At 41.8% G+C, this 27524-nt stretch overlaps 1 protein-coding gene across 1 annotated transcript; it reads right to left on the bottom strand.

The window, feature by feature from the left end:
* Positions 1-1613: 1613 nt before the first annotated feature.
* GPT2 (glutamic--pyruvic transaminase 2) lies at positions 1614-27043 on the bottom strand. The gene is made up of 11 exons (XM_040615294.1): positions 26339-27043; positions 15482-15571; positions 13897-14005; positions 10104-10237; positions 7811-8054; positions 6975-7054; positions 6269-6405; positions 5420-5594; positions 4461-4616; positions 3300-3412; positions 1614-2040 (listed from the first exon to the last, which is right to left on the bottom strand). Exons 1-11 carry the CDS (start codon positions 26684-26686, stop codon positions 1950-1952), a joined length of 1677 nt encoding a protein of 558 aa, XP_040471228.1. The 5' UTR covers positions 26687-27043; the 3' UTR covers positions 1614-1949.
* Between the last annotated feature and the right edge of the window lie 481 nt (positions 27044-27524).

Raw genomic sequence — 27524 nt, 5'->3', positions numbered from 1 at the left:
AGTACAGTTTTGCTTTCTGGATTTGTTTTATTAGTGCATATTAAGGATGCCCAGTGGAGAGCGCTAACTGATAAAAGGTTGTATTTATCAATGGATAGTAGCAACGTAAGTGTTCTCAGCCTGCTGTCCTCCAAGAAATCCATTTCTCCAAGGATAAAAGTGTATTTTTTTTTACCTCAAGCCTCCATAGTAACTTTGTGAAGCAGCATGACATTTTCATGTATGAACCTGTGACTGCTGGCAGGTGACCAAAAGGTGCTAAATCCTTCTCATGGGTTTCAGTAAGGAACTGTGAGAAGTACACCAGCTGCTAACACTATGTTGTAAACTAGTAGCTGCTGTTGCAAGGACAGCTATTGGCAACATCTCGTCTTGCACACATAGTAGACTGGCACAGGCTTTATCCGTATGGTGATTCTCTAGCCCTTGGCTTTACTGACCTGGATCAGCGTAGGATGTTGAACTAGCTACACAGGCAGCCTAACGAAGTGCTAGTAGACACTAAAATGAGTTTATTTCAAAATAATAACTTAAAATCAGTGATTAGATTAAATGAGATACTCTTAATGAATAAACTTTGTAAATGCTAAGCCTAAGCCTGACAAATGCTAATGCTTTCATGTCTGAATACTGGAAGATATGCTCCTTCAGTCCTTTATCAGTGCTAGCAGGTGTCCAGCTTCCATCTCTAGAGAAACAGAAGCTGCCTTTTGCTGTGCAGGGAGACTGGCATCGATTAGGAGAGTAATACAGCTGTACTGCTAGATAGTGGCCTGGTTTAGCTGGGTTTCAATAAGCACTCAGGATCATTCAGCCAGCAGTATGACTGTGGAAGATTTAAGAGTGAGCTGGGCTATCGTTATCTTTATGCCAGGTGCAAGAAATTTTCCTTTAAATACCTTTTCCTTCATTAGGATCCACCCCCAGCATTTCTCCTGGTAACAACATCTGTTAGTCCATGCCAGTTCAAGCTGGATTTTGGCCAAATAACAGGCCTCTCAGTCATGTGGTTCCAAACAAATGTTCTCCCTAGATAAAGGGATTCTGAAATAGTGTTGCATTTTACCCTGCTTGAAAGGATTTACAGTACTCAGATCTGCTTTGAAACAGTAACTTGCTATGTTCCATGTATGTAAAAGATGTGAGTTAACAGGAGACTCAGGGAGTTGGTACCAGAGGAAGTGTTCAGTGAACTTCTCTTATGCTGGGATAATGTGTTGAACAGCATATGAGTAAGAAACTAATATTCCTCATTATGTTCCAGTTTCTTAAAAATATGGTTCAAGCAGACACCATGTTCACTGCTCTGATCAAACCTGCATGTTCCACTCGTTATGCTGTGATGGCAGGATTTCTCTTTAACAGAAGTACAAAGGTATCTGCGCACATCTGCCAAAATTTTCTTTTTAATAAGCATGATGTACCTACATGCTTAATCAGGTTTGGAGAACACTTCATACTTAACAACAACAATAAAAATCAAACCGAACAGTATCTATAATGCAGGTTTTGAATTTTTGTTTAGTAGAATTTTAAGATGGGAACCATGTTCCTAGCTAAACAATTGCTCTTGACATTTCTGTTTTGTAAAAAAACACCCCCAAAAAACAACACAACAGTAGTAATTTTAATGAGCAGCTCCCTTCCCCAACCTACTGAGTCAAAAGTTCACAAATGTAACTTCCAATCAAGGCACAAAATCAATTACTGACTTTCTTCTCACCACTTTCTTCACATTCTCCCCTTCCCCTTAAACAAAAAGTTAGTGTAACAATGTCTTCTATACCAGACATTAAATTGAATAGTCCGATAGGTTGTAACGATATCTGAGATTGGTTCTATTTTGAATTTAGTTAGATTAGATGAACAGCACATTCTCAGCACATCTTTGTTCATTTTCTGCATTCGCCTTGAAGGGGAGGGGATGAGGGGAAAAAGCCACAGTAGTTTCATGCATATTTTTCAAGAAACTTTATGTGGAAGTCTTTCACTTTCTCCAGTAGGATCTTCAGCTTCTCTACTGGAGGAAGAATGGTCATTCTGAAAAATAATATTTAAAGGAAGAAATAAAACAACCCACATGATCTTCAAAACAAACTAAACTGTGATCTTTGCACAGCTCTTGATTAATCTCCAGGCACAGCTAGTAATGTGTTTAGTACCTGGTTTGATGTGTTTCTCTTATTTTCTGCATTTGTGCTTTAATTGAACTATACTATTAAACTAGAGCAATTTGTTTCAGTTGGTTAATATACAGGAAAGAATTGTTATTTTTTGTTGAGTGATAAGTAAGAAATAACAGCAACTCAGTTTCCATTTTTGGTGCAGTTACCCCAAATTATACCCCATTTTTTCAGCTTGGGAGGTGGGCAGCTCTGAGTAAATGTAGATTTCTTTTTGAATTGAAAACTTAATTCAGAAACGTTAAAACAATGCAACACCCTACACTGCAGCTTTTGGGCCCTTTCTTCCTTCTTCTGCATAATCTGAAAATCATGTTGAGTATGTATGCAAGACTATATGCAAGACCTACAGAACAAAATGTTTTTCCCACGCTGGTATAGGAATGGACTCACACTAGCTTTTTCCTGGAGCAGCATGCACCCAGACATCTCACGCTGCTATCTCTGTTGCAGAACTATCATGGCTAAAGGTACCCTCTGTGACGTCGCTTCAGACTGAACAAGACTAAATTCCATGAAAAAGTCTAGCTGTCAGTGGCTCGGCTGGAGTAAAGTGCTGTTTATTGGAAGCAAAAGCAATAGAGTTTATGTTCACAGTTTTGATATTGGAAAGTTTAGTCCAACATCTTCTTTTGGTAAAGTGAAGAGTTACTCAGCGTGTTTACAGAGCGCGTTTGTAGAGAAGATACTGCATCTTCCACGCAGTTTCTCCATATGGAAACATTTTTGTTTCCATATGGAAACGTTATGGAGTTTTATCCTCCCTTCCCCCAGAAGAAAGCAGGGCAGTTTTTGTAATGCCTTAGCCAACTTTAAGATTAGAGTACAAGCTATTATTACTGTTTGTATTTGTGGAGAAGGCATTTCAACTGTCAGTGTATAAAAATAGAATAAAACTATGTCAGCAAGCTATGAAAACACCATAAAACCTGAACAGCTTATCTAGCAGACCAGGTCTTTGACCTAGCTGTCAGCCCACAGAAAATGTCCAGTAGAAAGTGAGACAACATAAACTGAAATAAAAATCCTTACATTTAATCAGAAGATAAAGAACTGTACTGGGATGGTACTTAGCTTATTACAGTTAATTTGATTTTAAACAAACAGAAACCGTACCTGAAATGATAGGTTCCTTCTCTTTGGCCGAATCCACTTCCAGGTACAACACATATTCCGGTCTCTTCCAGAAGTTTCATGCAGTAGAACATATCAGGTGCCATTTTATGAGTCTAAGGGAATGGATGTTTTGGAATTATTGAAGTCAAAATATTTTGAATATATAGAATTTCACAATTGTTTTTCTTTCTGTAACCTTCTGTTAGATTATTAGTTTCTTAATCTATTTACTGAAGAAGATGAAGAACAATTGCTAATGGGACAGTTCGTACTGTGAACTACCTAACAGTACTTCATTGAGGAGCAAGGCTGAAGAACCTACACAAAATGCTTGCTTTGAAAAAGAGTTTAGTTATTTTTGTTTTTCTCCTTGACTTGCTTGTAACTTTTTGTCCAAACTCTCAAAATTGTACTTACAAAAATCTAAGTCACTGACATTTGACAAGATGAAATTAATTTGAGAGCTGTGTGTTCCAGTTTCGTTGGCAGTTACTATTTTTTTCCCCTGAATTATCTGCAGACTGGAAAGTCCCCTGATTAATAACTATGGAAGTTCTTAAATACTGCAGGTTATATGCCTAATCAAATAATCAGCTGAAAAACAGCCCTATTTTTGTCCTCAGCTATGCTGATAAAACTCTCTTTAAAAAATGAATATTCCACATTAGGTAAGAGAGCTCTAGTTAGGAAGGAAAAGATTTTTCATTTAGTGATATAGCTTGCTGACTCAAATGCAAAAAGGTAAAATTTGTTAAGGGAAGCCTCCCTCCGTCTTTCCTGCACTTGCTGAATGGGGCTTCTTTTGCAGGGTCAGCAGCACACTGCCATCACAACCCCTGTCGCACGTGCTGGCACAGGCAGCGGTTTGGAATTTGCACAGGTCCAGTTACTTGCCCACCTTATGACTTAATCTATTTAACACCAATGTCCTTGGGTAACATTCTCAACCTGGAAGCCTTACCACTGGGACGGCACGCTCTATTTTGTTTTCCTCTCTTAAAAGAAAGATCATGTTGTATTTAAGATCATACATAGTCAATGAAGTACCGCTTGTGTAACTACATGAGCTTACTCTATCTCTGGATAAAAGTTCATTATTACAAGCGGCAGGCACAAGTGTGTGAAAGTTAAAATGGATTGGGGTAAAACTGACTGACTGACCTTTGCTTCCTCAATGGCTTTGGAAGGAATAAAGATCCGTGGGAAAGCATACATAGCTCCTTGAAGTGGATTGCAGTGAATTCCTGGTACTTTGTTGAACATGTCTTCTGTTAGTTTGGCTTTTTTGGCAAGATTGTTCAAAACAGACTCCTTCTCCTGTTTAAAAGGAAAGGTGTTCAGTTTGAGGTATTTGAAGTGGCAATAAAAACGTCAGAGGAAACTATGACGCTTCAAGAAGCCCTGCCCGCATTAAGCACTTTTAAGGCTTTGCTGAGCGATTGGAACAAATGAGGTTCCCAACTCCAGTCATACCCTTAAAGACAGCAATGCAAAAAGGCATCAGCAGGATACAACTGCAAAGTGGTGTAGCTAGACAATACCCTGCAGAAGCCTCTGTCGGCATGTCCTCTTCTTACATTCTTCTGAGCATGTGCTCTTGGCTGTCTTTAGAGATCATGGTAGCTGAACCTTTGATCTAACTCAATACTGTAATTTCTTAAGCCAAATTCATTTTTACAAGTGAGAAACTATATGTATACTTTAATACAGACTACCATGTTGTTCAGAATACAGAGGCACTGGATACCTAAGAGCGAGGCTGCTTTTATAACTGTATTTGAATTTACAGTCCTGTTTAGATTTTAGTAAAAGCAAAACTTATTGATTTCTTATGTCGTGCTAAAACAGGAGAAAAGGAATTTATCAGCAGGAAAGCTGACTTAGTAATGCTGCCTTAGCTTTTTTTGGCTCTTAAACAAAGGAGCCATAAAAGGAATAAAAAATATTTTTAAAGGTAGTCATATTGAGTTAATTTAAAATACCCTGCATAGTTCTGTAAACTGGTGTTATTACAGGACTGTCCAAGAAGAAAGGGAAGAAGACTGGTCTCTGTGCATATTTTGAGTTCCCAATATTTAGGTTTAGGAAAAGCACGAAAGAACAAGCTTGTTATTGCTGACCTTTATGAACTGTGAATAAGATTCTTCTCCAGGTATTGGAGGATTCACTACAATATCCATTGCTGCTTGTCCTGAGACTGGAGGACAAAGGCGAACAGAAAGCAGCTTAACAAGCTGTCCTTTAATTTCTGGGTGCAAGTTAATGACCTCCATGTAACCTCCTCTGTAGCCACATCTGTGATTAAATTGAACAGAAAAGACTGGTTAACCTCAAGTGTATAAACACTGGAAAAGCAATGAAAATGACTGCAGAAGCGGAAAGACAATTAATGAGCATCTTACAATATATAACGTACAGCTTGTTGAAACAGCTGCTATACTATAACGTTTTAAGATGGAGCTAAATGCTATAGCCCTAGTATCCTATATAGGGAAAAAGGTGTACATGCAGCTTCCCTGTCAGGCAAGTTAACAATTAGCTTGGATTGTGTGCTCTTCAGAACAAGAGCATATGGCTGTAGCGGCATTCATTTAATCAGAAAATTATTCTTCTTCCATCTCTTCCTCCCCAAAACAACCAAACCCAAACATTTGTAATATCAGACATCCCAGTGATTCTTGAGCTGTTCCCTTGAATGTTGGAGACAGTATTTTAGGACTGTAGGATTTCACCTTTGTGGAACTGAGGCATTAAGTGTCTGAAATAAACACACTTATTATTTGGTAGTTTGAAAACCACTGAGCTAATCCATTACTCTGTGCTTTAAATGCTCATTTTCCTTTTCTTAGTAATTTTTAGTGAAAACTCATAGAAGACAGTGGATTACCTTCAGGTCACTAGCATGAAACGGCTGTCCAACCAGATTAATGAGGAAGATGAGATAAAAAAAAAAACTAAAGCAGACTTACTCGCCCATGTATCCCTTAGAGGTGGAGTGAAAAGAGGCCAGCTCAACATTGTTATAGTACTCGGGTCCCATCTCATACAGAATCTTTTTGAAAGAATGAAACTGGCATCCTTCAGAGTACACATTGTCCTGGTAAACCTGAACAGTCAGAAGACATTAATGTGCTCTGTTCCCTCAACTAAGGATAAAAGATGGCCTTTTAGAGAGCCAGATCTGAACTGAAGAAACAGTGGCAACACTCAAAACTTAAAGCCCTTAGAAGACACAAGTTGCTTTGTTAAGTAATAGTTACTGTAATGATACATTTTATCTCATGCGGCCATAATTAATAGTTTAGCCTTTGGAAGAAAGCGATCTTCTTTGTGTAATTTAAGCTTTACTTTTATGTTTAAATTGATTTTCCCTTTTGTTTCTTTCATTTGAAGTGGTCTGAGTATCGCACAGGTTTTTAAGTCGGTTCCAGAAAAGCTCCTCCTTGTGTCTCCTTGCTTGTGTTCCCTACACTTTCTCCCTAGTTCAAATCCAGATCAAGCCACCTCTCATATTAATCCTCTGATATTAAGAATCTTGCCTGTTTGTTCATGTCTTAATATGATACTAAATCTGTTCCCGGTACTGAAAAAATATCAATACCAGACATGGAACAAAATTACACCTCATATGTGTACTTTCAGCTGTGCTTTTGAGAGAACAGAGTATTCCATTACCTCATCAGCCAGAAGAAAAAGTTTCTCTTCCCAAGCAAAGTGTATCACATCTTCAATGCACTTTCTGTTTTGGACCTGTCCTATAGTTTGATTTTTAAAGCAAGAAGAAAGTTAGTGGAACATTATAGATACAAATCTTTTTGCCCAGACCTAGTCAGGCTACTAGCTTTTCAATAAGCTAACCCTCGTCCTCAGAAAAGTGCCATTGGATTTTAGAATTTAATTCATTAAGTGTGACATAAAGGAACATTTTGGGAAGAATTACGGTTCAAGGTAACTTAGTCTATCTCGAGCAAAGGAAGTGTGAGATACAGTAATCAATACGTAACTTACTAAAAGTACTCTGTGTGTAACGGATCATGGCAAATACTCACATGCATGATGGCTAAGTGTGAGCTATTATCCCACTCATCACCCTCAACTGCTTGAAAAACTAGATTCTTCTGAGGGAGGCAGTGGTTGCCCCTCAGTGTATCTGCAGGCATTGCCTCTCAGAGGCTACAGGCCGTGTCAGAGACAAGATCTGTGACAAAGACCAGAAGTGACTGAAAGTCATTCCACAAGTCTGCAAAAGTTCGGTGGGAGCTGTGGCTTCAAACGGGATCCAGTGAAGTGAACCTGCTCCCTCCTCTCTTCCCAAATCCCTGGAGTTCCATGATACTGAAAATAAGTGTCAAAAAGTATGACATACTGTCCTACTTAGAGCACTGATCTCTAGAATTCAGCTTTACATATTTGGTACATATTTAGGATTTGCCTGCAATGTCAAATGAATGAAAAAATTTGGGGAGAAAATCGGTCTTAAAGCCCAACAATTAAATAAAATTGCTATATACCTGTGGGATTTCCAGGGTTGATGATGCAGAGGACTTTTGGATTGCAATATGCCTTAGCTTCATTCAAGGAACGGCGAAGTTCATTCACATCTAGAGCCCAGCAATTTTCTTCATCCAAATAGTAGTTCACCTGGATAGCATCTAGTTCAGATATGGCTGCTGAATATAAGGGATATTGTGGTATAGGGATCATCACTCCTGTTCGGGATTTTCCACCTCCTGAGACCAGGATCTTTAAAATTGTCTGGGGAAAAAGTAGGAATTAAAAAAAAAAAAAAGTCACACACCAGCATTAATAGTATATGCTAGAATAAGTTACTGATCTTCCTTCTTTAAAAATCTAGAGTTAAGGTAGATTTCTATTCCAGAAGAATACAGTCATCTTCTCATATCAAAAGGCATTTATTTATCTTACATTATTAAGTTACTGGCTGAGTATGGATGGTCTAACTCAGCTTAATGGAATTCCTCTGCGTGTCACGGCTTCTGGAGATCATGTCTGATCACCTGCAAAACTTACGAAAAAACATTCTAAGCACAAAGTTAGAGGGAAAGCTGGAAACAGGAATATCAAGATAATGATTTTTCTACTGCACCCAGCTGTAAGCAAAGAAGCCTCAGCTTGTTGTTGCTTGTTGCCTTCCACTCATTTATCTCACTAAACACAAGAGGCCAATAAATAAAACCAGACGCTAGAAACTGGGGCCTGTGGAGGTTCTCCTTTGGAACAGAAAGACCTATTTTAGATTAGGAGAAATTGTGGCCAGGTGGAACAAAGCTAGAGACTCACATGATGGTTTCATTTTCAAGTAACAGAAGAGACCAAAAGTCTCCATGTCTTGGGATGGAAATCTAATGTATCGTATGTAATTTATTCCCAGAAGATACAGAGAGAAATGTAATGCTTGTGCTAAGGTCAGTCCAGAGGGTTTACCTGTGCCCAGCAGCTGTGTGTCTGTGTGTGTCTATGTGTAGGCTTTTTACACGTGAATTAAATGAAAGAGTGCATTTGGTGCAGGAAGTGGATGGATTTCTTGGCAAATAATCAAGGGAGAACTCTGCAGTACAGAAGTACAGATGCAATCAAAGCAGCATCCTTATCAACGTGTAATTGATAGTGCCAAACCAAAAACATCTCTGCAAGTATAACAGCGGTATCCTTTTAAGTTTCTCATTTGTTCTAGAACAAAATCTGCCTTTCTGTGCCTCTCATCACATACTAACTCAGCTGCTAAGCTAATGATTTATAATCAGCATAATTTTGTACCCACCACTAGTTTAAAAATACCAAGCATCCAAAATGTATAATCAGGACCAAATGCAAATTTAAAAACTTTAACGCCTCCTGTCCCCCAAGTTAGGAAACAAAAGTTGTTTTATCCTTGGAAGTGCCAAATAATGAGACTTGTACTGCTGACTTTTCATCACTGGTGAAAGCAAATAAGCATGGTACAGATTTGATATGCTACGCTGCCATTCCTGACAAGCTACCAGTACACCAACCACTTGGCATCATAAACTCTGGAAAGCCAGTTCGCTAAAGACACCTGGAGAGCTGTTCATGTCAAACATTGTCATTCTGAACTCTGCCACTAGATGTCATTTAAAAAAAAAAAAACCAACTTTTACAAACAAGCTATGAAAGGCTGCCTTAATAAACGCACAGAACTTTTGGTGCTTGTAATATCAGTAAATGTGTCTGTGTAAAGGAAAAATCTAATAGAGACAGTTATTCCTGTTTTAACTGAAGGCCATCTTTGCACCTTGGTTGAAGCCAAAACCTGAAGTTTTTCCCAAACAAGCTGGTTACTGAAATAGATCTTTGGGGTTTTCACTGGCATTAATCTGTGCTAGCAGAGAGTTTGCTAGGAAGAAGACCTGCTGATCCTTCTCGCCTCTGAGGTCATTCCCTTTTCCCTCTGCCACTGATTCATACCCTCTGACCTGCAGTGCTAATGTGTCTCGACCACTGAGGACACCATTATTTAGTCTGAATGGTCTGAATCTCCTAGATTTGTATTTAGGCACCTATGTAGTTTATACGGCCTTTACAAAAGATACAAGTTAATGTATATTAAGAGACTTTGTCTCCATACACCTGTTTCTTAGCTGGCATCTCACATCCACATAATTCTGGGTATTGGATATCCACTTCATGTGACTTCAGTATCTGTTAGATCAAATTTGCAGGAGTTTCTGAGACCAGATGTTCGACAAGAGATCTGTATTTCCAAAGGTAACTGATAAATTATAGTTTATACCAAGAAAAGACAGGTTTAATTTTAACACTTACAGCAATACCATCACTTGCCCCAGTGGTAAGATATATGTTATCTGGATCTGCAGGAACACCTCCATCTCTTCGTTCAATATATGAAGCAACATCTTCACGGATGCAATTTATACCTTGACTGGCACTGTAAGATCCTGTGACAAATAGAGAATGAGATGAGAATTGAGTAAAACGAACATCAGATTTTCTGTTTGGTAGCAAAACTCCTGAGTATTGTCTGAATGAGTTTCTATAGCTGAGGGCTTTGGATCCCCAGAACTGGGGGAGTAAGAAAGAGTTGGTTTGTTCATTGAGCAAAAGAATTCATTTGGAATTAGACAAATATCATAAGTATTACTATAATACAAAAAACAAACCAAACCTGGATTGTTAAAAAGTAGGATTTAAAGGCTACTTTGCAAACTGGGGCAGCAATCCCATTTTGACTATCTTCCAGTTGCTTGCTTTATGTTGAAAACCACTTCAGAATGTCAACCAACACCTATTTAAGTACTGAGGTGGCATGTGCAATAGAAAGGAAAATAACTTCTTCAAATCCATGACAAAAATAAGGTTACTATTTCCAATATGAAAATAATATCATACCATTTTCTCCCACTGTCTGAAACCCCCAAAATTTTAAACTGCTTCTCTCTCCCCCCAGCATCTCCCACAACTGCTTTTCAGTTACTTGCAGCAGAAACATCTAGGGTCACCCCAATCCATAAGCCTTATGTGCAGTTTACAGAGCACAACTAATAATAAATAAAGTAAGGTATTAGATGCCTGTGTGCATTATTCCTGAGCATGTGCAACAAATAAAGAGTAAAAATAAGCCTAAGCCAAAATCAGGAATGGATTCAAGCTATGAAGCCTAAGACTGATGGACAATGAAGTGACAAGTGTACATCTAATTTAGAACACTGTCATGAAGCTGCAGAATCTTCTTTGCTTGTTGGGTGGAGTGGAATAATTGTGCCTGACTTAACTCTCAGCACTCAGTTACGTGCTGGTGGTCTACCTGATAATACTTCTGTGGAAGTGTAATCTATAAAGACAAAGAACCTCTGCAAGTACTGCATAATTGCATGGGACAAGATGGTAATTCCAGGCACAAAGTTCCCTGACATCCTAAACATTTACTTTTACAGGACTAAAAGGTATTTTGGGTCTATACATGGGTTTTTGACCACAGCTAGGAAGCTGTTGTTAAACTAGAACAAACCTAAGCTGTCATTCTGTCTTGTGCTCCACTGGAGACTCAGTCGCATGACTCGGTGAGGAGATGCAGAAGGCCAGAATTCCATTTTCAGGACTTCTACACTTAATTGTACTCAACTGATAGCTTTGACTAGAACCCATCTGTTTGCACTGTGTAATGCAAATAAGCAAACCCAACCCAAAAAGCTGCATGTGCATGTATTAGGTATTTTCAAATGTAGCAGAGAGGTAAATTTCTCAACTGCCTGGAAGGATGTGACAGTTATCCCACATGCAAAGTAAGTGACGTCAAAGGAATCTCAGAGTATTTGAACACAACAGAAGTTGAGGACATATCTGAGCCTTCATACTTAGTCTGGGAGTAGCAAGACTCAATACTATGAGTAGGGTTTTGCCAAATGGATGTTTATTGGAAGTAAGGTTATTCTAGTTCATGTCCACAGGCCAAGAAGGTCGTATTAACTTTGCAATTAATACATTTAAATAGGCTGGCATAGATGCGGGCACAACACTTCAAAGGGCTCGATCGTATGTGGTGAAGCCGCTTCTGTGTTGGATTGACAAATGTTTGGAAAATAAGGTTTTATTAAAACACAACACTGCACTTAAAGCTACATGGAGGCATAGGGTTTTGACCTTTGCTTTTTCCCAAGAAAGCCAGTTTCTCCTTCTCAGCCACGAAAAGAACAGCAGTAAGTTGTCAAACTACCAGCAAAGTGATAGGAGTAACTTCTGTTCAGCTGCACATCCACTTGCCGCAGGCTGTGTGTTTATGGGATGGTGTACAGAGGCTGAGGAGCAACTGAGGCCAAGAGAAGGGGCTGATATATGATACTGGGGACAGGGAGGGTGGAGAGAAGGTATAAACCAGTACAGCAGATTGGTAAGGTCTACAGTGGTTTTAGTTTTCAGGAATTTAAAGGGACAGTTGCTTTTGGTACATATCATATCAGGAAAAAAATAATTTAGACTCCAGTTACTTACAGAACTGCATTTTCTCTACTGAAATTAAAAGGGTGTATTCAGAGTGATTATCTTACTTGAATATTGCAACTGTTTCTGTCCTACTTCCTCAGCGCCTACTGAGCTAATGCAAATTACTTGAAATACGTGATCTGCTGAAAAGGGATTTTGTACAGTCAACATATTTCTGAAATATCATGCAAGGCTGAATTCCTTACATTTCACTCCAGCATGCGGCTGAGACCTGGCATTCTGAGCACCCTTACCATGTCCCTGAATGTGAAAATCGCTACAAAGGAAGATTGAGGCAAAATTCAAATGTGTTCCCAGTAACTCTACATGACAAATTATTGTTCAAAAGTAAGCCAGAAGAGGAATTAATGGAGCTAGAGGAGCTTCTCAGTTTTGATAAATATGCATTTAATGTTTTACATATAGAAGCAAAACCAATGCAAAAAAAAGGTGAAGATAAAATACGTTCTGTATTAGGCCGTGTTGTTAGGAATAGTCCAAGGCTGAAATACCGCTAACATAACCACTGTTTAGGTTTTGTTTATCTTACTAAGTTCCACAGTGCCTACTTTCAAAATATGCCAGTGCAAACAGGCACTGCAACCACAAAGATTAAGAAATATGCCAATTACTCTAATACATACTCTGAATATGTCACTGTGAGCCTACCTAAAAGAAGGTGATTAAGTGTGCCAGATTCTTTGCTGTACCCAGCAGCTGTAACACTATCTGCAGAGTAGAAATCCTAGTGGCATTCCCAATTAGAAGCAGGCAGTACAGTTGCCACACAATAAAGAATTTGTCTCTTCCATTTCCCCCCTACTGACTACATAAAGTCTGTACTTCCTTACATGTATAGTGTACGTATACTCTTGGAGGAATGGTGGTTGAAGAACTGAGTTCTTTAATTCTCTCAAGGGTTATTTCAGGGTTTTGACACCTTCAGTTAAAACTATCTTGGATAAGTAAAAAGCTAACACCTTTCAGCTGTGTAGCTTTCCCTTTGCAGAGCTTTATCGTCTTGGTACCTGAGTTTCTGATATGCCAGTTCACATCCTGACAAAGATACTTGGACTGATGGTTCAAAACTGAGATACAGGACTGTGAACTGGATCAGCTGAGATGGACATCTGTTGTTTGCTGATACCATCGTTACAGGGACATAGACTCCTTGGCAGGGAAACATCCTAAAGATGCTAAAATTGTAAACAGCCCCACCTAGATTTAGCAAGAGACATAGAGTCGAGGATTAACAGATGTTGTAAGAACAGTAACAAAGCCTCACTAGCACTCTCTGCCACTCATTTTTCTAATATAAAAGAGCTCAGCATTCTCTTTAGGGTTCCACCTAGGTGTTATTGTGGAGAGGCCTCCGTAGCTTTCTAATAATGCCCATTGTGTCCTTTCCTGTGACAAGCCTCATCCAAAATTCACATCATTTGTCACTGCTTGGTAGGACACAATTGAATCCTGCCCCGATCATTTTGCCCTAGGCCAGCTCCCATTTGACTTGGAATCACATAAAAAAAACTCGATTAAGAAATTTCAGCACTGCAGATAACTGAAACTATCTTTGTTGATTCTCATATCAACAGGAGCAACTGAAACACGTGCTTACCTAAGCTGTTTCCTCCACAACCCTGCAAGATCCGTCTGGCTCGCTTTTTGGCATCCTCTGGAAAACTTGGGCTGTCCAACAGGTTTGGGTATGTACACAGTGCCACTACCTAGAGTGCCAAGAAAATGTAAATTGGCCACTTCTCAATGTTTATTTTAAGTTGGTTATATTACTGTTAACTTTCCTTGGAAATTAAGATCACAAATCTAAACCAAAGATTATTGATGAAGAGTTTGCAGTTGTTTTTTTAAGGTTAGTGCTTACAGAAGTGAAGTACAGAAGTCTTACTGTGTTCCAAGTTCTGCTGACAAAAACAGTTATAGAATTATTAACTATTTGTATTATGGACAGTGAAGATTGGAGTCCAAGTGAGCTATGCACTGCAAACACAGTAAAACACAGTTAATTACTCGTATGTTATACAGTCTCTGTGTATTACTAGCCCACTTTATTGACAAGAAATCAAGAGTTTAAATATGGAGCAGAACTGAGAAATATCATCAAATTTTGAAGTCCCAGTTGCATGTTCTAATAATCCTTCCCAAAAATAACTTATAGCTATTACTAATTTGAATTTGTGGGAAATATTTAATTAAAAAAGAAGTGGTGATATAGAACATAGTAAAAGTAGAAAGATGACCTAGCAGAATTAAGTTTATGAAGGAAAGTAAGACGCAAAGAATCTAAAGATCTTGCTTGAGATCAGCTTAATTTGTCCCAGTCTCTCATTTTTATGCTTACATGGTGTAATATGGATAGGCTGTTGTCATCTTGTGGGACAATGACTAAAGAATTAATCCATGTGTGCACACAGTCAGGGGGAGAAAAGATTTCCCATTTACCCAGTATTTTCTTTAATAACATTGGGTCTGAATAATTTCTAAGAAGCTCCGGTCCTCCTAGTTTGCTGACCGTTTGCTGTATAGCTCAATTTTATAATCTTGTGACGCGGACCCCCAGTTTGATATGGCTTTGGGTTGTCCTGGAACTCTGAATTTACATTATTATAGACTGAGGATTTTACATGTGTGTACACGTGTAAAGGGATGATTACAAGGGATGCACAGTAAATAGTGTCACACTAGTTTTAAACCTTGTTTGTGTTTTAGGAATAATACACAAATGTGGATTTTGTTGTAGTCTTTTCTGAAAGTTAACCTACCAATTAGTTTTCTCAAAGGTAGAATGTGCAAAAGTGGCAACAGTATAACTACTTACACCCAACTGGTGCAGATCTTAAAGTATACTGTCAGATGAAGAAAGGCATTTGCTTTTTTCTTTGAAGACAACCACTTTCTTTTTTGAAGTGCATTATTGACAGTAGAGGAAAAGTGGCAGGAAAAATTATGGATGGGGAATGATATGAAAAGTAAGGAAATCTACTGTGTTGAAAAAGAACACACTCAACAAGCAAGGTATAGGACTTTGGCTCAGAAATCAAAATTGGCAGTTCTTTACAAAATAACTATTTTAAGTCTTAGTGCATCTGGGGAATCATTTATACTAATACACACATCAGACAGATTTTAAGGCATTCTTAGTAATCTAATAAAAAATCAAGAATAACATTTTACAATATTCTTACCTGACGGAGGAAAGTGATTGGCCTCTGTCCCATTGCATGTGCATCTCCAATGTTGGCTTTAATTACTTCAGTAAAAGGTTTTTTGATTCCCTAGAAAGAGATAATTCACAATGTATTCTTAAGGCTGAAGTAGGTGATAAGGAATTCCTCTTTTTTTGGTATCTGTCATACGGCTGTAACTAAACAGTGCCTAATCTCAGAACAGATAGAGTGTTTAATGTAAAGCTTCATGCATTTCTTCTACAATACGGCGAGTAAATCTTAAATGATTTACAGAAATTATGCTGACTACGACACATTTTTAAATAATAGTCTGGCTTTTTTCTTCTGCTAGCTACAAGTAAGAGATTGACTTGCCCAGAAACTATGTGTTGAAGTACAAAAGATTAAAAAGGCGTTTTGAATTGTCAGTATTAGAGCAACATGTTTGAGACACCTAAGGGAGGGATGGATCAGTCAAGAAGCTAAAAAAGGTTTGAGGATATTTGAGAAATCCACTAACAAAACAAACCTCAAGACCTTCAACACTTTTTAGAGTAAAAACTGTAAAAGTACTGCTTGCTTATTTATTTTCTATGTAGGTTAAATATTCATTGTGTGATGACCCCGCTTTTCCATCTACAGTTGTTTTACAAAGTATATCACAGTGAGGTTCTATACGATAAACAGCAGAAGTGCTAAATAATCACCATGAATATTTAAAAGCTTCCTAATCTCTGAAATCTGAACAGACAGCCATTTTTTCTGTCAGAAGCTGAATACATCATGAGAACAGAGGGAAAACAGTTGATGAATGTTGATTAGCAATCACAGCTCTTTAAAAAGCAAAATAAAATAAGGGAAAAAAGCCAAGGAACTGACTGCTAGGAAAAAAACACCATTGATTTAAATAAAAGAGATTAACTGAAAGTAAAAGCCAACATAACAAGAAGAATAAATGAGGTAGGCAAGAACTGATTTATAGCTTTTCTAATGTATATTTAAGTGTAAGAGACAGCAGTCCCTGCTATATAGCAGTGGCCTTCTAACAACGGCCTTCAAACAGTGACAGGACTTTCACATGGACTAATGAACTGCAAAATTAGACCAATTAGTTTTCTGTACAGAATTACCTATAACAACCTGCTCTGGCTGTGGACTGAACTCACAAAGCCTCTTCCGGGCCTATACATTTACCACAAGTTACTGGATTTGGATATAGAATATGTGGCTGGCAAGCCTTAACTAATTTTTGCTTTTCTACAATGGATTATGTATTGGACCTCAACGACAGACCGGAACCCAGATGTGCAAAGATAACAATGACCAAAATGTTAGTAGTCACCAGGGACATAAATGCCCAGCTACGCCACGATTTCAAGGTTTACAGCTGCACAACGTGGCTGGCAGGTTATGGGATGTGATTCAAATCCCCACTACAGATCCAGTCCATCATATAACTGATAGCATTTATTTATTTCTTTTGAAATTAAATAGGTAGGTAGAAATGGCAAGACAATTGGACTCAGCTGATTCCGACTCAAAAGGGTCAATTTCATACGGCCTTAAATTTAGCAGGAATTCAAAAAAATGTTCACTTAGAATTGAAAGTGACACACTGACTCCATCAAGTCATTTCCTCATGTTTACTGATCTAAGTGAGTGCCTCAATAGAAGTAGTATTTTGACCTTAAATAAAGAATTAGGGTAAGGGGATACCGGATAAAGATTACATGTACCTGAGGCTGAAATTTAGCAATCTGTGAGTAATACAAATAGCTAGAAAATTCTCTTCAAACTCTCTGGGGTCTGCTGATAGCACAAGATGGTTTCATTCTAATTTACAGATAAGCAGGAAAAGAAAGATGCATGTAGAAGGAGAACAAATCCAGCTTGAAATAAAGAAAAATTCCCACAGATTTTGGTTGCATTCAGTCCTTCTTACAGCAAACTGATTCAGTCTCACTAGATTTGCACAGTAATACAGATTTCTTAAAGAATAAGGGATGATACTTTCTTTGCCTTAAGTCAGGCAGTCTAAAACAACATAGCAGTTCTCAGCAATAAGATGAAATAGAAATACCCTGGTTTACCAGATTAAAACCAGAACAAACAAGAGCCCTAACAGCATAGATACATTCTGTTAAGACAATTTAGATGGGGTTTTCACACAAATACTATTGTGTTCTGCAATAAAAAAAAATAGTTGCTTCTTAGGTTAGTGAAATGCTGAAAGATACCCTGCATTTCATAGTGTACCTTGGGAGTTTTTGTAGTGCTACAGCCTTTACAACAAAGGTAACGGAACTTTTTGGTGTCTGTGTCAGATTTATTGTAAATAATGTTGCAGCTTATTAGTATTGAGAGCATCCAGATCTCCTCCTAGCGCCAAACTCAGCATTTATGCCATCACTGCCTTTGGGCATCAACTGCAAGTGTGTGTATAATCATCACCTACTCCGTAAACCACACTCTGCCTTTGCTACTAAAATGATTGATCTGGAGAAAATAGCAAACCATACATAACAGTCACCTTACCGTAAAACTTGGTAGAGAAGGAGCAAGTAGGTTTTCTGTGTTGTACAACACTGTTCTCACATATCTGCTTAAAGGCCTGTGGTCCTCCTGACTAACTTATATTTCTTGTTCTCAGTCACAAGAGCTGTTGCTCTTTTTGTCTTTCAAAAGAGAGATGCCTTTAGCTAACTGGGGCCTTTGCCTTCCCTGACAATGAGTTAATATCAGCAATTATTTAGAACTGTCTTCACGAGATTCACTGTATCCCCTCCAAGTGAAATCTAGAAAAAGTTATTATGACTACTTAGGGGTTTTATCATCACTTTCTATTACTCGATTTCAAGTTTTCCTATTGAAAGAAGGAATATCAAAAGCTGTTCAGATTTAGTTTTGATTCTTCCAGAAACAAAAACTCCCATTTTACCATTTCAGAAAGAAGGAACAGGAGCAGTAACAGGCAAGAAGAAATGTCGAATGCTAATGAGTCCAAGTTTCAAAGCAAGGATATCAGAAGCTGGCATCAAGGGAATTCTAGACAGTGCCTATGACTCTGCAGATGAGTTCAAGGTGGAATTCTACTCAAATCCTTAAGACAGAGTGGCATTAATCACTGATTACTTGTGTCAAGGTTTCTCCTGTGGTGATGGCACTGGTGCACACGGGTATCCAAGGGAAGATTAATGTCAAATACTTTTTGGAAAGTCTGTTAAAAGATCTGTATAAAAGGAGGACATGTGAGTGTGAAGTTGATAACCTCAGCATCAGGTTGTAGAACTGAAGGAAAAGTGCTGCAACAGGACATAGTTTGTTAGGGCAAGACTTATTTCACTGCAGAAGGCTAAGCAGTCTTTTGACAATGTCAGCAACATGCCTGTGCTCAATTTAAGTCCCTGGCAAAACAAGGAACATACAAGGGGAGCAGAAAGTAGGCCAATGGAATCGTTTTGCTTTCTTCTAGATGGAGAGCTGCCCCCCACCCTGCTTCTCTCTCATATTCTCTCTCTCATACTCTCGCTCTTGCTTTCTCATTCATGCTTTCATTTTCTCTCTCATATTCTTTCTCTCTCCGTATGTGCAGGTTCTCAAGGTGTGTTCTAGAGGCAGTCTGACTGGGCTGTAACTGGCCTCTGCCAGCAGTCAGAAATTTGGAGAAGTGAAGCTCGCAGAACAGGAGCTCTAATAACAAACTCTTGAGCAGTAAGCACCAGATAGATCCTCATGTCTGCTGAAGAGGGTATGAACCACATCAAGGGGGAAAACCAATCCCCAGCCCTACAAAACAACCACTGTAACATGATTCATCTTGATCTTGGGAACAAAGCCAATCTTCTGCTGTTCTTTTGAAACTGTTGGCAAAGGGACTCATTGTAGTAACCATGTTTAAAGCTGAAGAAGCCATCTTGCACTTTCAAATTCAGATGTAAATCAGAAAATATAAAAATGTGTGCTTTTTGTCTCAGCTGCTGTCTTCTTGATAATGAAAGGATTTTGATGGAACAAAAGTATCTTCCCAGGTTTAGAATAAGCTCTTTGGAAACTGGTACTTCTGTCACTCTCCTCTTAAAGGAAATGCAGTCTTTTTAAGAGACCAGATAAAAAGCCCCTGAAACCTGAAGCAGGTCAGACAGGATTGTTCCAACAACTGTATCAGTGTTCTAAGTATCATTCAGAGTTGGGAGAATGGATTTTCATATATGAACTGAATTCATTGGTGCAGAGTCAATACAAATCTCTGTGTAGTTCACCAGGTTTAGAGAACCTTCCTTTTCCCCTAGACATCCCCACGGCCTCAAGAAACCCAGCAGTAAGGAGTACAGCATGAAATGATGAGCTGTCTCTCAAGGAGAAAGTCGCCATGCGAGAAATGTTGGGAGAACTGTTTGATTAAGGAAACTATATGATGCCAGAACATACACTGTCCCAAAGAACTAACCAGAAGGCGTACACTGCCAGGAGCTGGTTTGTCTCTTAGAAATTTTAGCATGCCTGGAGGTTCCCTTTATGATGGTGCCATCTGAGAATGATGGCAAATTGCAAAATAACACCGTGCCCAGAAAAAGAAGGGTGCAAACTGACCTAAAGCCGTCTTTGCTAAAGTCTTCAGCAAATTTCAAAGGAAAACCCTCAGTCTGTAAAGACGTCTGTGTGATCTGGATTTGGTAATGGTGGTAGGAGACAACTGAAAAGGGTTCCCTTGAGGAGGCCATGAAAATGTGAGGTGCTTGTAATCCCAGAAGAGCAACATGGTATTTCAACTACTTTTGAATTTCAGAATCTGTCCACTTTTGACTGCTCCTCATTGTTTCATTTTCAAGGCCATTGCATTGTGTCTCCTCTTGGCGGTTATCAGGCAGTAACATCACACTGTGAAACATTGTGCTATTTCCCTAGCACAAGCTGAGTCTGGTTTTGCTGTGACTTGCACAAACAAGCTATATAATAAGAGAGCCAGAAAAACCAAACATTTCAGCATAGTTGAGATCTATGTTGTAGTAGCCAAGTTGCTTTTTTCCCCCGCTCCTCTCTCAAAGGGCCGAGAAAGCACTACCCAGAGGGCCTTAACTAATAGCAACTTGAAGGCCTGAATTAGCATTCCAATCTTTTTATTAAAACAGCTCACAGCAAAAAAATAAACTTGACCTGCTTACCACAGAGTAAGGCTTTGAGTTTGTGCTATGCATGTGTAATTCAAGCTGACATGAACTGTTGTTGGAAGGAAGGAGAAGGCAAATTCTGGATTTTGACTTGAAATAGCAGTGATGACTTGCACGCTCCCTAATATCAGATGAGACAATCACCATTAATTGGCAGATCTGATTCAGGGATTACAGAACAGGAGTCGTCGCCAAGTTACTTTTGCCTTATACATTGTTCAAAGTGCATTTGCATTCAGAAATTTTGCCTGTATCAATGAAGTCCTAGATTTTAATGTGACTGTAAATGACGGAATTAAAATAATGCTCATTAGAAGCAGATTAGACATCAGTGCCCTCTTAACTTGAAGACCTATTGGAAAAGGGCTATTTTGGAACAGATTTTGCTAGTGTGTTCAACAAGAAAAGATAAAATAACTGGATCTTGTGAACTGTGTGCTTCTGAACATATGATTTTGGTAATCATACTCTTAAAACTTGTTTTCTTTCATCTTCATCTGCAGAAGTTTTCACTCTGTTAAAAAACATCTACGACAGATTCCCTTCCATATGCAACATGTACAGGCAGCTGAGGAACAACCATTCTGTCTTAATGATGTCAGATGCTCTTGCCTGGAAGATACTTTCTTAGTGTGCACACAGTCACGTATTCAAAGCAGAAAATTATAGGATGGTAATTTAAGCTTAACATCTTTCATTACTGGGTGTACCAGTCAATCTTGTATCTTTCTCTTGGCATGTCAAATTATATTTCTTCATGTCATTGTCCAAACTGTGTTTTATCTTTCCACAACTCCCAGGGACACAGTCAACTCACATTTACAAATAAGTCTGGATTCTAAGTCAGAATTTTTTAAATTCATTTTAAAAGCCTGAAGAATTAGAAAAGAAAAAGAAAAGCTCAAGAGTCTTTTAACCAAAATACTTCAGCAGAAGCCACCTGAGACTATAGCTACATAAGCAGAAGGGATTTTGGTAGTTTTATTATCTAAACAGAAATTTAGGGAGTGAACCAGTGACTTGAAGAACAAATGTGCAACAGGAACCTATTTGGAGTAGTTTATGCAAATGAAAAGCATGGGAACAGGAGATGAGCGTAGAACCCTTTTACTGTAAAAGTAAGTCAGACTACAGTGGCTGTTCAAAAAAACCAAAGAGCTTCAGTGTGTAGAGACTGCATATTGCCATTAAAGGCACATGGTTCAGACCCAGTGGTGGAATATGTTAACCACCTGTGCTGATTTGAGGGAACTTTCTACAAGGTACCAATGCACCTCTGCATACCATCCCTCTACCCTCTTTCTGTCATTTGAAAGTTTTGAACAGGGACCCAATGTTGTCCCACTTACACTAAGCCAGGCACAGGTTCCAATGTTACACAAGTTGACTTGTGGATCCTAAAATGCTGTTTAATATGTACATGCTTTGCAAGTGCATGTAAGCCAACTTAACCTGAAACACAATTTGACATTGTGTAAAACCTAAGTAGGAAATGGGGAAAAAGGGAGACTGTAAGTGGGGAGAGATGTCAGAGTAACAGATATGAAGGAACTTCCCACAACAAGGTCAGTTAAAATTCGCATAAGTGCAAAGTAACAAATCAGGCATGCATGCTGCCTGTGTAAAGATAAAGCTAGGTTGTTTATTACTAGTTAAGTAAAGAGAAGGGCTTTGTCCAGAGATTACATTATTCTTGCATTGAATCCATGTGCAGGCTAAAATTTCTAGTCTGAAATGTAATTAAAGTCAATACTTGATATGGTGGCCATCTGCTAGCAAGTCTAAAAAAGGGGGATAGAAAAAAGGTCTTATTTGTTTTGAGTTCTGTTGAGAGCACAATCATTTATTAAGATATACCTCTGATCTACCTTACTTAAAAAAGTTTCCAGAAACACCAAGGAAAATGGCTGGAGTTAATTCCTTCTCCCTATATCACCTTAGTAAGTCAGAATTAGCTGATTATGGATATTAGCAAAGGGGAAGAGAAATCAGGTTTTCACTTTTGAAGCATGATGTAATTTCAAAATTATTTAAAAAAAAATATTCAGAGAGGGGATTCAAGTAAGTGACTTTGCATAAAGACTTCCAGTTGGAAAGACTTAATATGGATGAAAACCTCACTTTTCCACCTAGATAAATACAGATCACAGGCCAACAAGACTTGAAAAGTCCAAGTACAGCATGCCCTATCTGTAATCCTAAGTGATCAATCTTACTCTGCTTTAATAGAGTATTCTAACTTGTCTTATGCTGGCACATTAGCTAAAATTACTGCTTAATTAATGCCTCATTTTTATTTACTTTTTTAAAGAACTATCCCTTCAGTGGCCTAGTCAGAGACTTCCCAAGTAACATTTTAGTCCTTATTTTGCTGTGCACTGTGGAGTTGTAATCATTTGCAGTTAATATACAAAAGAAGCAAGTGCCAGATAGAATAAGAGAGGAACTGCTATTCAGAATCTGAGGCAGCAGAACAAAACTTGAAGAAGATGAAAGCTTACACTGTGCAAGCAGCTTCAAGTAGCTATTTTATAGTCCACGTAACAAGCTAAGTTACGCAAGTGTGAACTCTTAACTGAATTGAACCAAGTTTAAAGAGGGAGAGCCTCTATTGCACCTGATTAGACAACGTCTGCATTTAAGATGCTTTTAGTTTAGAGACAAATGACCCAAAAGCATCTTGGCAGAATGGGACGAATGCAGATTTACTATTATTGCTTCACCTCTGCCTGCTCTTGCTACCACCAGCCAGTGCGGCGCTTCCTTGACATACTACAGAGTCCATGCTTTCATGCCTGCACAGAGCTCCTTCCCCATCATATGTAGTAGAGTTGCTATGGGGCAACGCTTTTGCTGTCAGTGAAGAGTAATCATCGATCTAGAGAAGCTGTGGGGCATCACCTTTCTCTGGCAACTGCTTCAGCCTCTTTACTTCACCAGGCAGTGTCAATTCTGCCAGCAGTGGCTGACCTAACTCTGTGAGCCAAGGTTGAGAAAGATGAAACAAGTAGTTGTCCAGTTTTAATGAAAAGGGAACAATTAAGTGCCATTGACCTGTGATCTCACAGAGGTAAATTTTAGACCAAAACCCCCCATTTAGATAATCTGTAATATTTCAATTACAAGGAACGTAGGCGCTACACAAGGCTACTTTACCAGTTTGATTAAACAATAGAAGGAAGAGTATTTTTATCGGAAAGGCAAAGAGGATTGAGTAACTTGAGCAGTAGGGAAGAAAATGAAGGCTTTCAGCTGGTTCCTTGATTAGTGTTCTCTGCAGACACATTGTCTCAACTTTTGCAGTAATCCGTCCTCCTCCCCTGCCAACTGGGAAGGTTTTGTTTGCTTTAGTCATCCCAGAGCCTAGTCACATGTCTATGAATGCTGGTAGCCATTGATAATGGCTACCACAATTCCATGAGACTGGTGCAAGAAAAAACCTTTAAAATGGAAAATGTCACCTCAGTGGGCACGAAACCTGCCATAACAATCTTTTAATAAAGCAATTGGCAATGGCTCGCTGTTGCGTATTTTTAAAAGTGCACAGAAGATGACTCTCTGCCAGTGACTCAGCTGGTAATTGAAGTAAGCAGGGGAGTTGGGAGGAGTTAGTGAGGACCACATTATGTTTGTTTTGTCAAGTAGTATCTCCTGCCCTGTGAGGTTAACTTGAAAAACAACACATTCAGTCAGAACACTGGGAGATTTCATCTTCTGGAAAATGCACCCCACCAGGGAACCTAGTTGCATGAAGACAATGACACCTTTATAAGCAAGTTATAAGGCAAAAATCAAACCAAATGTTCGGAAATGAAATCTCCATCACCACTCTGAAGTTTTTAAGTAGGATTCTAAAAAAGGAGCTGTTTCTAACAATTATTGCGGTAGACATAAGTAATCGCTGTATGTAATACACAGTGAGATAAAAACATTATTCACCTTCTAAAACAAGGGGAACCAATTAACACAAAAGTCCAAAGAATAATCTCTTCTTGCTTCTTGTTAGCATTGCTATGGCATTGGTTTTGATCAAAGCACTTTACATACACTAACCAAAATGGTCTTGCAGTACCTGTAATAACATATTAGCAAGACTTGCTAAAGCAGTGGAGGCAAGGAATGATATTTGAAATCATAGAAGAGTAACCGTGCCAGATGCTTTATTCAGAACAAAAACAAGCGAGCCCTGGTGCTGGCAGGGGAAGCTGCGATGTGAGCAGTACAAGTAAAAAGCCATGCCTGAATTGCTAAGGGCTTGGGAGGGGGAGGTGTTTGGGATTTTTTTTCCAATGCGAAGTCTTAGTATTAAGGTAAGGAATAAGAAAAAAAAAAAAAATAGGAAGAACAGAATGTAAGCGCAGACTGACTTGGACGCTTTATTTAGCACATTTTGGCCCAAGCTCTCGGGAGTATCCCGCGTCAGGCCGCATTGCCTGAGCTTCTACAAGCACCGAAAACTTTGGGCAGCGCTACAGCGGGTTTGTGCTCTGGCGGCTTGTCCTGAAGCACCTCGGCGCCTGCAGTCCAACAGGAGCAGCACAGTACCGGCGCCCCTTCGGACAGCATCCCCGGCTCCGGAGAGCCCAGGGGCAGGGACGGGAGCGCTGGGATGAGCCGGGTCCCTCTCGCGTTGGGGGAGGGGGGCAGGAGGCTCCCGGCTTCAAAAGGGTCCCGGGCCGGCCAGGGGGGACCGCTGCCATCCCCGCGGGCCTCCAGGCGCTCTGTGATGGTGCGAGGTGGTCGTGTAACAGAAAGGACCGGGCACTGCAGCAAAGGGTCACAGTGGCTGAAGAAATGTAAACACAGCTCTACGGGGCTATACCGTATTTGCCTTACGCAATCCGTGACAGCAGATAAACAGTAGCCGGAGGGCGGGTTTCTTTGTTTTGTGCCTCTCCCGCCTCCCGTGTGAGGGGCGCGGGAGGGGCGTCCCGCAGCACAGCGCAGTGGGGCCGGGGTGGGCAGCGCAGGGGCGGGGGGCGGCTGCACGCCCCGGCCCCGTTCCCGCAGCCCCCCGCGGGGAGAGCGCGGCCGGCCACGGCTTCGGGCAGCGGCAGGGACGGGGGGAGACGCCGCTCCTGGTCTGCGAGTTCGTAACTTGGCAGGAGGCGCTACACCGGCACTCGCCGCGCCGCCGCCCCGGGCCGCCCCCGGCCGCCCGCCCGCCTTCCCGAGGCTTCCACGGGGTCGCGTCTCGGCCCCGCGGGGCGTGAGCGGCGCCGCCGGCCCCACTGCCTGCCACGTCGGCCCCCACCGCCGGCCGCGGCCCCGCCGAGCCCCCCGGCGCCCCAATCAGGAGCGGCGGCGGCGGAGGAGTGCCCCGGGGGCAGGGCCAGCGCGGGCGGCGGCGGGCACGCCGCGGGAGCGGGCGGCGCGGAGCGGAGCGGCGGGGAGTGCGCCCTGCCTTGCCCTGCCCGCTGTGCCCTGCCCTGCCTGCCCGCCCTGCCCTGCCTTGCCCTGCCCGCTGTGCCCTGCCTTGCCCTGCCCGCTGTGCCCTGCCTGCCCGCCCTGCCCTGCCTTGCCCTGCCCGCTGTGCCCTGCCCTGCCCGCCCTGCCCTGCCTGCTGTGCCCTGCCTGCCCGCTGTGCCCTGCCCGCTGTGCCCTGCCCTGCCTGCCCGCCCTGCCCTGCCCTGCCCTGCTCTGCCCGCTGTGCCCTGCCTGCCCGCCCTGCCCTGCCCTGCCCGCACCCCGGCCGCCCCCGCCTCACCTTCCGCAGCTCCTTCTCGATCTCGCCGGCTTTAAGGACGATGGGGCCCCGTACCGCGTATTCCACCGCCTTCACTTGCGGGTTCATGGACTCCAGCGTCAGGATCTTCTCCCTGCTCGCCTTCTCGTTGATCTTCACCGCGGAGGCCTTGGCAGCGCTGCTCCAGCGCACCGTGCCCGCCCGCGCCGGCCGCGGGAGCCGGGGACAGGGACACCGCGGCTGACGCCCGGCCGCCAGCGAAGCGGCGCAGCGCAGAGCCATGGCTTTCCTTCCGCCGCGGCAGACCCCCGGCCCTTCGCAGCCCAGGCTTGCCGCAGTTTGCTTGGCAACCGAGACAAAACGATGCATGGTCTTCCAGGTAGTTCCCGAAGCAAGAATAAGGATACTAGTGCTGAGGATCGGCGTACCCTGTAGCCAGAACCGGGAGCTAGCAAGCCGCACACGAGCAAGAGGTGCAGTCAGGAGAAATGCCGAGGAGCAGGCACAGTTACACGTACACGCTCGATCCTCCCATGTCCAGATCCTGCAAACTTAATTGCGATGGGCACAAATGATCTCGCAGTGTTGCGATGCCACCACAGGAGCAATAGGTCCCACCATTGCATCAGAGCCCCGCCGCAGACCCCCGTCCCCGACAGAAGTGCCCGCGCTAGTGTTCCGGCGGAGTCCCGGGTACAACCATCCTTCCCGAGCCAGCGGCGGCCGCCCCTGCCAGCGCTCGCCCCGGCCCCCCCCGAGGCGTGCGAAGGTGCGGATTGCAGCAGCCGCCGGCCGGCCGCGCTGCCTGGCGGGCTTTGTAGTTCCTGCAGCGCCGGGGCTGCGCCTGCCCACAGCGTCAGGTGACGGGCAGGGAACTACCGCACCCACAGGCCTCCCCGGGCCGCCCCGCCGTCCCGCATTGTCCGCCGCCGCCCGCGGGCGGGGCGCGCCCCCGCTGCCGGAGATGCCGGGGGAACCGGGGAGGGGGCAGGCCCGGAGGCGCTGCCAGCCGTGACCGGTGCCAGCCGCGGAGCGGGGCCGGGGGCGCCGGGGGCCGGCCGGGCAGCGCGTTGTGCGGGTCCCGCCGTGCCCGCCGCCCGCCCGCGGCGGGGAGCGCTGCCTTTGTCTGGCGCTGCCCTCGGCTCGGCGGTGTGGGAAGCGCCGGGCTGGCCCCGCCGGCTCTCGGCGGTGCCCTGGGCGAAGCAGC

This window comes from Falco naumanni, chromosome 15, assembly GCF_017639655.2.
Source record: "Falco naumanni isolate bFalNau1 chromosome 15, bFalNau1.pat, whole genome shotgun sequence".
In the NCBI taxonomy this organism is placed as follows: Eukaryota; Metazoa; Chordata; class Aves; order Falconiformes; family Falconidae; genus Falco; species Falco naumanni.
The sequence above is the reverse complement of the archived record's forward strand: the minus strand, read 5'-3'. Positions and strand labels throughout refer to the sequence as shown.

Bases quoted from the DNA above. Each gene is read 5' to 3' on its own strand.
- GPT2 (XM_040615294.1), bottom strand. From the start codon at position 26,686: ATGCATCGTTTTGTCTCGGTTGCCAAGCAAACTGCGGCAAGCCTGGGC. The intron at 14,006-15,481 runs GTAAGAATATTG...TTGGCACTCTAG, and splicing joins CAATCACTTTCCTCCGTCAG to GTAGTGGCACTGTGTACATA. The intron at 6,406-6,974 runs GTAATGGAATAC...CTGACTGTTCAG, and splicing joins TTTTTCTTCTGGCTGATGAG to GTTTACCAGGACAATGTGTA.